General features: G+C 30.3%; 1 protein-coding gene across 1 annotated transcript; it reads right to left on the reverse strand.

Moving 5' to 3' along the window:
* Positions 1-2,572: 2,572 nt before the first annotated feature.
* On the reverse strand, positions 2,573-5,876 carry LOC105123286 (malate dehydrogenase, chloroplastic-like). Its single transcript, XM_011022806.1, has 2 exons — positions 5,676-5,876; positions 2,573-4,119 (listed from the first exon to the last, which is right to left on the reverse strand). Exon 2 carries the CDS (start codon positions 4,108-4,110, stop codon positions 2,872-2,874), a length of 1,239 nt encoding a protein of 412 aa, XP_011021108.1. The 5' UTR covers positions 4,111-4,119; positions 5,676-5,876; the 3' UTR covers positions 2,573-2,871.
* Positions 5,877-10,388: the final 4,512 nt, after the last annotated feature.

Below are 10,388 nucleotides of genomic sequence, written 5' to 3' on the forward strand. Positions count from 1 at the left end.
ATTTTTTTTAGCATTTGTACTAATAAAATTTATTTAATAAACTTTTATTGTTAATTTTGTTATCGACATGTTAAGATAGCAGTTGATTCTTTACAAGTGGTATTCAAATTGATATTATTATTATTATTATTATTATTATTATAAGGATGCACAGGCATGATTTGATAAAAATGTCCCACTGATTTCCAAAGAAAAAAAAAATTAAACCATAAAGTATTTTTTTATTTAAAAAAACTAGTTTCTGAAATCCTTTCTCTTATACCTAGCCGACACCCATGTTATAAGAAATCATAGTCTGCAAGTGGGATTTTCAACAGTGGCTTCTCAAAAATCACTACTGGGATTGAATTTGCCTGCTTAAGATCAGCAACCCCTGTTGTCGAATCAGCCCAGCAAGCAAGAAGATCAATGAAAGGGAATCTCGAACTTGAATTTTCCTTCTATTTTTTAGTTTCACGTTTGCTTCCCATTACATGAATCACTGAAAAGGGAGACTATAAAAATATATATATAAAAAACTGAAATCTTAAAGGTTCATGGATTATATATATATATATATATCCGAGTGAAATGGATTTCGGTGAATAATTAATATAATGTAACTAGTTATTTCTTAAGAGGATAAAACTTTCTTTTCGGCTACTTGACACTTGTTGTTTTGGGTAATGTTCTTTTATTAGCCATGCTTTTGATGAGGCTTGGATTAAAAAAAAATTAGGTGAAAAGTTTTTTCAATGTTACAAAATAATATCTAGATTATTGAAAATATTTTAGCATTGTATAAAACTTGGTATAAGAGTTTAAACTTGAAAAACTATGATTTAAACTATGTATTTAATTTGGATTTTAAATTAAATTATATATGAATTATCCTGATGATGTGATCTTGTTTATTAAGTAGATCTGAAAAAAAAAATTAATTCAATATTAAAAAATAAAATTAAATAAAAATCTAAATTGAAAGAAAAAAAGATAACAAAAAAAAGGTTCAAAAACCCAAAGGAATTAAAATCCCTACATTAAAAGATGAAATTGAAAAAAAATATAAAAAAAACAAAAAAAAATTTATTATATCATAAAAATAAAAAAATTAATTTACCACCAGTCTAATTCTAAATGCTAAAATTATATAAAAATATCATATTAAAGAATAAAATAAAAAACATAAGGACAAAAAACTCATTAAATAATAGAGATGAGAAAAAAAAAACAAGAAAAAACATAAGATGATTAAAAAAAGAGACAAAAAAACTTCTATTATAATAAAAAATATAAAAATTAATTTATTATTAATTCAATATTAGATACAATAATATAAAATCTTATATTAAAAAATTAAAAAAAAAATCATGATAACCCAAATAACAAATAAAAAAAGTCAAGTCACGTAAGCCTCAAAGAAATCAACGGGTCTTGAATTTTTTTTTCTGCCCCTTTGTTTTTTTTAAAAAAAACAATACAGAAGACATATTATTTATTGTCTAAAAAGATTTATTTGTTTATGCTAGAATTCAAACTCATGATAGCTACAACACTAAAAGCTTGTTATTTAATGACAACTAATATATTACATGATCAATGTTCATATAAACTATTAAAGTAATCCTACCTGTTTAAGAAAGTGTTTAAAGAAGCTTGTTATTTAATGACAACTAATATATTACATGATCAATGTTCATATAAACTACTAAAGTAATCCTACCTGTTTAAGAAAGTGTTTAAAGTTATAATAATGATTGATTTGCAAAATATTTTTAGAAATGTATTAAAATAATATATATATATATATATTAAAAAATTATTTTTGATATCAGTATATTAAAATTATTTAAAAACACAAAAAAAAAAATTAATTTGTAAAAAAAATATATTTTCAAGTTTCAACTCAATGCCAAACACTCCCCCTAGTTGTATTGATAATAAACCGGGCCAAAAATTGTAGACTGTGTTCCTGACTTTACAACTGCTCTCGAACCCAGTAATTAGATACGTGCATTATTGCATGATGCTCTACTGTCGCTATCCATTTCGAATCTTCATAGTGCATCCTTTTATTTACGAGAGGCAAAGTCCCAAGTTCCTGGCTCTTGTCCTACATGAGATTAAGAATGGCAATCCTATGATTACAACATCTCTTGAAATGTTGCCTCCACACAACTGGGTTAACCACCTTCATCACGGGGAATACCTATTCGAGAAAAAATGCGGCTGCCTAGCTTCTTATAAAGGTTTCCGGTGATCCTCTTACTCGTATGAATTCATAGATGAACACATGCCTTTGCTTATCTGCCACAATATTATTACGAACATACAGGGATTCTGGTAATGCAGCCTTCTTACAAAGACAGCTGCAAAAGGACCAGGCTAGGGCTGCCCAGATTCTTATAAAGGTTTCCGGGGATCCTCTTACTCGTATGAATTCATAGATCAACACATGCCTTTGCTTATCTGCCACTATAATTACGAACATACAGAGATTCTGGTAATACAGCCTTCCTAACAAAGACAGCTGCGAAAGGACCAGGTTGAAAATGACAACTCAATACGGTTTCTTGGTTATTCAAATGACATCAGATGCATAAAAGTTTTCTCAGTTATTAATAAAAATGTTGGGATACATCAGCAGTGTTATTTCAAAAAGGTAAAAGGAAAGGTACATGCCCTCAATGGTAGCAATTGCAATCTTCGAACCTACAATGCTATCATGGAATATCTCATTAAAAAAGAGTTTCTCACGATATATAAAAAAAAAAAAATACGAAAATTCTACAAAACTTAAAGTGCTGATGTAATGACGAGCCACAACAAAAAATATCAACCGCAATAAACCAGCATTTCAGTATGGTTTAGGCTTCCAGAACTGACCTCACTCTATGCAGCCACTGGTTCCCTCTGAGCAAATGCGATACCTTTCTCAATGCTGGCCTTCAGTTCAGGCTTGAGAGCTTCCAGTGCCTTCTGTTCATACTCAGTCAGCCCTTGGAGGTCAGATGAAATGAAAGCTTCGACCCCCTTCCTTCCAAGTTTTACCCTTGATGCGAAGAATGGAAGCTCAGTAAGATCTGATTGCACAAATGAGCACTCATAGACATCAGCATCACCATCCAATGCGCGAAGAGAAGATTCAACAAATCTGGCTGCAGCATATGCCATTGACAGGGTAGCAGACCCTGCCCCTTCCTTTGCCTCCACAACTTCTGTCCCTGCATTCTGGATCCTCACAGTTAGCTCCTGCACTTCCTCATCAGTGAAACTAACAGAGGGTTTTGTCTTTGATAGAAGGGGAAGAATGGTTATCCCAGCATGCCCTCCCACCACTGGTACATCCACATCAATAAGCTTGAGGTTTTTCTTCTCAGCAACAAATGTATTTGCCCTCACCACATCAAGTGTAGTAACACCAAAGAGCTTCTTTGGATCATACACACCCTTCTTCTTCAAAACTTCAGCTGCAATTGGCACTGTAGAGTTGACTGGATTGCTGATAATGTGGATAAAAGCATCAGGGCAGTTATCAGCAACAGCCTCAACCAAGGTCTTTACAATGCTGGCATTGATGTTGAAGAGGTCATCACGGGTCATACCAGGCTTCCTTGGAACTCCAGCAGGTATGACAACAATGTCTACACCTTTCAAAGAATTGGGTAATTCAGCAGCTCCTGTGAAATCCAGAACTTGCGAGGGAGTGTTACAGTGACTGAGGTCAGCAGCTACTCCCTTGACATTTGCTATATCATAGAGGTGCAGGGCTGAAACCAATGGGGACATCTTAATTAGAAGTGCTAAAGGCTGACCTATCCCTCCTGCAGCTCCAAGAACAGCCACTTTGTAGGATGCCTGTGGGTTTAGGCGATACTGTGACCTTTGGCTTGATTTTTGAGCTTTAGGTGCAACAGAGCATCGAAGGGCTGCATTGCTTTCCTTGCCTAAGAAAGATGACTCTGACTCGCACATCACAAATGTTGCAGCCTTGAGACCACTGAACGTTGTAAGTGAGCTCTGGGAGTTGAATCTCACAGATGAGAGCTTTGATTGCGGGAGTTGGCTTGCTTTGGTGCCAAAGGAGAAAGTAGATCCAACTGAAAAGGTAGCTGCTGATGCTGCCGCCATCTTGTAAATCTGTTACATAAGAATATTTTAAGGTTTAGATGTGAACACAAACATCAGTTAGCTTAGCTGGAGAAGATACAGGCCAGTTGATGTCCATATGAAGATTCACAAATAACAAGAATGCAACTGTCAAGTTACATCAGGTCACTATGATTTTAGTAATTGAAGAGACTCAAAAGTGCTATTTTATGAGATAAAAAACTGCTAATACTCCAGTGCATACAATCAATTATGAACACAAATTTCAAAGTTCGGTGTTCGAAAGAGGTAGTGACATACTGGTTTAATTATAAATCCTTTGTTTGTGAACAAATTCTCTCTCCAAACAAAAATCAATGAACCATCACCTATTCATTATATTAAGAAGTTGAAAAACATGCTAATCAAGTAAAAGGAAAAAAAATGCTCTCGCAACCAATATGTTATATTTTAGCTGAAATGGGTATGTTAAACAAAACTTGCAATTCAATCTATATACAAAAGAATGACACCTAAAACATCATGGTTTTTTTTTGGTTATAGAGGAGAGGTTTGAACACAAGACCCTTGAGGGAAGGAGAGACACCAATGTCAGTTGAGCTACAACTCAAAAGCTAGAAGCCTAGAACAACATGATCAAGAACATAATAAATAGTCACACTCAAATATCTCTTATATGGAGTGATTTAAATTTACAAAGGAATTATATGATGGCATAATAGACTCTTTTATACAAGCTTCAATGCACTTGTATATATAAACCATCCTTTTCATTCTGAGTGTGTGCGGCATGTGTTTTATGAACAAAAAGTTCATTCAACTTCATCCAAAACTAACGGCATTGTTCAGCACTGTCTGAGAACCTCCATCAACTAAAGCATGATCCAAACATATAACATACATGCAAAACAAACTACAAAACAGATCAACCAAAATCAAGCAACCTTATTGTTTGAAGGCACAAAATCCTAATCTTGAAGCATAGCAGAACAGCAGTTCATCACTCACTGCATATATTTGTGACAATCAAGTGGGCAAAAAAGGGCAAAGCAGTTCATCCATGCATTCATTACCGAGAATCCATATGATAAATCTCATTTACACGTCAGATGGATGCTTTCTAAAACAACACAACCCACAAAAAAAGACTAAAATGAATAACTTTCGAAACATCACGGACTAAACTGTATATTATGTCATGCCATCTTCAACCTCAACCAGACCTGATAATCATGTTTCACGAAAAACCCAGCTTTGCCATCTACTATTCATCGTCAAAATCACAACGAAACCCGATAATTAATTTAAAGTAAAAACCATCTAATCAATCTTTTTTAGATTCAACAAAAAAATAAAATTCAAATAACCCTATTAATCCTGAAAAATCAGAATCAAATCTTATTAAACAAACGATGAAAATCCCAGATCCAAACTTCAAGATTGATTTGCATCTCATTCAAGGAAATTCTTCCAAATTGAAGCCAAGGCTAAATGAAATTATTAAAACAACAACAACAAGAATAGATTTAAGGTGCAATTTCTCAAGTAACATAATTCAAATAAGATGGGAGCTAGTAAGTTCTTGCCTTTTTGAAGAGTTGAAGAGAGAAAAGTATGAGCTTGCTGCGAAAACAATGAAGAGAGATTTGAGCTTTGCCGAAGGGGTTGCCCTTATTCAAGCGTCAAAATGAATAAATAAGAAAATATTAATAGAAATCTAGGAAGCTCAGACAACTGGCCCATTTTTATATGTGCAAGCTTGTTGCTTTCCATTGTGCTCAATTCAATGGGTGCAGGTTTTCTTGTTGGGGTTGGTGACGGAAGTAAGCTTATCCAACGGTTTCAGAGGTGCCACATGGCTTATCCTGGTACAGCTTTCTTGGCATATTCTTTGGAAAATCCGACAGGCTTGTACGGCTTTTTTGGACCTGTTTTAGATTTGGGCTCAGAGATACAAAAAGACTTTAAGGTTTTGGTACAATGGCCTACTACTTGTCTTTGTATCTCAGCTCCACGGCCTCCATGAGCTCACCGTTTTCATCTGCTTTTAATTAGGCTCTTTCTCCTTTGAGTAAAATGTTATTTGGTCAAGTTTTAAGCCCCTTTGAAAGCTATTTGAAAACCTAAATTCATATATTTTGAATGTCATTTAGTACAGATAAATAGTAATTTACCTCTGCAACAACACAACAAAACTATGGTTATTATCAACTAGTCCATGGTGGCTTTGACCTCATAGTATTAATTAGTAATTTACTCGTGCTCTGCTATGATCGGTTCAAAAATAAAATTAATATTATAAACATGAAGAAAATTTAAAATTTTTGATTTAAAATTTGATGTGTGTTTAATAAAATAAATTGATAATTATATGCTTTAATAGATTTTTAAAAGAATTGTTAAGGAAAACCGAAGATTACATTAGAAAACTGAGAAATAGTGTAGATTAAGATTAAGATTTGATTTCATGTTGTGGAGAGTAATTTATTTATTTTTAATTTAATTATATGGAAAAATATTAAGAGAAGTAATAATTTAAATTATACCCAAACAAAAAAAAAAATTAAGAGAAGTAATAATTTAAATTATACCCAAACAAAATGATTGCTAGCAAAACTCCTCTTTTTCTTATATTTTTTTAATATAACTTTTTCTTTATGTTCTTTATTTGATAAAAATAAAAAATAATTAGAAGGTATAAAAAATAAATGATTTGAAATAATAATAATAATAATAAGGCATATATACAATTAAAACTCCTTTATCTTATTAATGCCCTCTCGTTTTTCAAACATTTTACAAGTATAGTTTTTTAGACAACATCTTATCATAATTATAAAATCAAGTTTAAATAAAAAAAATACATGAATGTATTAAAAATATAAAAATAATGCAAAAAAAATGCGATGTTGAATATTTTGGTTGTATTAAAAATATAAAAATAATACAAAACAAATGTGATGTTGAATATTTTAGTTGTGTCAATAAATCTATTCTAGTCTAGAAGGTCCACCTAAAGACCCATCAACTTAGTCTATTGTGTGGCTTGAGTTTCAAATTAAATCAGGTTAGAGCTGACATCTTATAACTTGGTCGACATGATGGATCCAAACATGACTAGATCAATCTACTTAGAACCTAGTTTAACTTACAAAGAAAAAAAAATCAAAACAGTAGTATTTCAATTTTTTTAAAAAAAAAATATTAATGTGACTATGTTTTGGATGGATATGGATCAACTCTAGTTTCCTTGCCAAACTTATAACTTGGATAATGAACCCGACTCAGGTTTCAAATTAAAGTAGATTGGAGACCTGATATATAACCCCCTATGTAAATATAGGATCAAAGGTAATAAGATCTCGAGGAGTAATGAAAACTTGGGATGAAAAGATATAGATAAATGAGGATAACAAAAATAAATGTGACATGTAATAAAGGAGATGACCTCCAAAAATAAATTTAAAGGTATTGTTGAATTTAAAATAAGAATTATGAATTTTAGCTTAAAATTTGTAATATCGATGAAATCAGTAACGAGTTTTGAAGGATAAAAGAATTAGAAATATTTTAACAAATGTGCTTTGAAAATGAGAGAATAATTCAAGGAATTATAATAAAATAAGAAATAAAAGTTAAGAAGAACTATATGAAAAAGTATTGGTGCAAACCTTGGTTAAAAATTGATAATGTTATCATAAAACTATAGTAAGTTTGTAAAAGAAATGAATAATGAAAAGGCAAGATAAATATATTTTGAAGTAATAAAATGATCCTAAGGACTTAGTAAAATAACTGACGTAATTCCATCAAGGATTGAATAAGAAAATTCAAACTTTGATGTAAAATCATATAATGACTAGGTTTACATTATAACTCACAATGCATCCATCAAATTATGTTGAAATTTTATGAGTAGCCTCCTAACATATCATTATATATTGAATTAAAATTTTAAGTCAATTAGAGCTCTATAAGACATTATAAAGATACTAACAGTCGGGTAAAATAACCAAAAAATGACCTATAGAATTGATTTTTTAAATGATTGGGTTAATGATCGACTGTGAAATAGAGAGATAGGTTAAATGAAAAGAAAAAAAAATAAAAGGAAAAATTAAATAAAATACTAAGAGATGCTTTGTATAGATGAGTCACTACTAATAACGATGATAAATCTTTATATGGATGGTCAAGATTATATGATAACTATATGAATAACATGTTTTAAATTTAATATTGAGTTGTAGTGAAAGGTTTAACGCCAACCAATTTATTTAGCAAATCTTCCATGAAATAGGGATTAATGGTATTAGTTGATGGTAAGAATGAGATTGTTAAGTTACTAGAGATATTTGGAAAAGTCAATAAGGATGAAAAGTTTATGTTAAATTGTAAAGATGACAAAGTAAGAATTGGTGACAAAAAAAATAAAAATACAAAAAAATATTGTATATTCAAGGAAGAAGGTTAAATTATTGAAAAAGATACTATAGAGGAAGACTGAAGTACGATGTTAATGGAAGTAAAATAGTTAAAAATAAAAGGATATGTCCTATAATAAAATAATTAAAGGGAATGTTAGTATTTAAATAGGACAATGAAAGGTAACAATAAAACACCATGTATGATGGATAGATGATTTTTGTTTTAAGAAAGTACATATAGGATAAAAATGACGTTTAATAAAGTGGTTTAAAGGTGACATGAATAAGGTTATAAATATGGTTTCTAGATGAGTTGTTGTGATGAACAAATTATGTTATGTTTGTTTTGTATTTAGAGAAGCTAGATCTTAATAAAAAAGCAATGAAAAAAGAGTAGCTATGACGGTTCATAAAAAAGGATATTTAGGCTTTTAAAACAACATAAAACATGCTAGTGTAGAATACTAAGAAGATTTAAAACTATTAAGATGGTCTAAACTTACAGAGACAAATATAAATATGATATCTTAGGAAACAAAAGGAAATGGGTTATTAATAAGGTCTCAAATGCAAGAAGATTAAGATCTTAAACATAATATTTTCTTCCATCCATCACTTTTTGATAGATCTTTTTTTTTTCTTATCTTAAACACAAGAAATATAATATAAACAAAATAAAATTTTGGATGAAAAAATAAAAGTTTCATACTAAAAAAACCAAAAATTAAATTTGAATTTTTTTTTGTAAAAAGGTGCCTCTTAGACAACTTTAAAATACACAACTTGATAAATCATGTGGCATTGGTATAGCTAAAATCAAGTAATGTCTCCTCTAAAAAGAAACTTTATTCTTAACAAATACATTTGTTGCATTAATCTTCCCAAATAAACCTGCACCCACCCATAAGGTCTTGTGACAAACAATTTCATATAATTCATTTTTAACTTTTATAACAATCATGTATTTGAATAATCCTTCTAGACAACTAATGCTTGAATTCCAAATATATTAGGGAATTCAGAAAAAAAAAATACAATTGATAATTCAATAAAATTCATAATTTGACCTGTTTTTATTAGTGTAATACAAAAAATTCAAAACTCCAAATCATAATATTTATATTTCATAAATGAACCTAGATATCATCAAAATTAATTATTCATGTTTACTTGGCCAAAATCCATTATCGAGCTATCTATATTTTCTTCACTTTTATATTGTTTTTTCTTACCTTTTTCTTATTCCTTATCTTGCTTAGGTTCATAAATTAAAACTCAAATTAAAAGGAACATAAAATAAATAAACAAATAAATCATAATTTTACTAAACCAAATAGTGAGTAACCTTACACCAAATGAATGATAATAAATTTTTTTTCCTTAAAGCAGAGTTAAAACTCAAGAAAAAAAAAAGTTGATTGTAAGATCACAAAAATAAACTTTTTAAAAAATTATTATAAGCTCTATGATCATAAACAACTTCCCAAAATATAACATACATATGTCAAGAAGAAACTTACAGATAAAAGAGGTTGCACAGATTCTAAAAGACCAAAAACAAAGACAAGAGGCAAGACATGAAGAGGTAAGGGAGAGGAGGAGGTTGTAAGAGAGTTCAAGTTAGAAAAGAGTCACTTAGAAAAGTTATTTATTTTAGAAAAAAAATAGCAATTTCATGTACAAATAGATCAATATTTCCATACTATTTCTAGAAAAATCATAATTTATTGTTTCAAAAAATAATGGACAATACTAGAAGTGCAAGACAGTCCTTCCACTTATCTGACCGGGAAAAAACTCTCTTAAATCCTCCAACTCGGGTTGTCTACGTGGAATTCAATTGCATCATACGCGCAAAAATGAGATGGAGTC

This window comes from Populus euphratica, unplaced genomic scaffold, assembly GCF_000495115.2.
Source record: "Populus euphratica unplaced genomic scaffold, PopEup_1.0 scaffold10.1, whole genome shotgun sequence".
Taxonomy (NCBI): Eukaryota; Viridiplantae; Streptophyta; class Magnoliopsida; order Malpighiales; family Salicaceae; genus Populus; species Populus euphratica.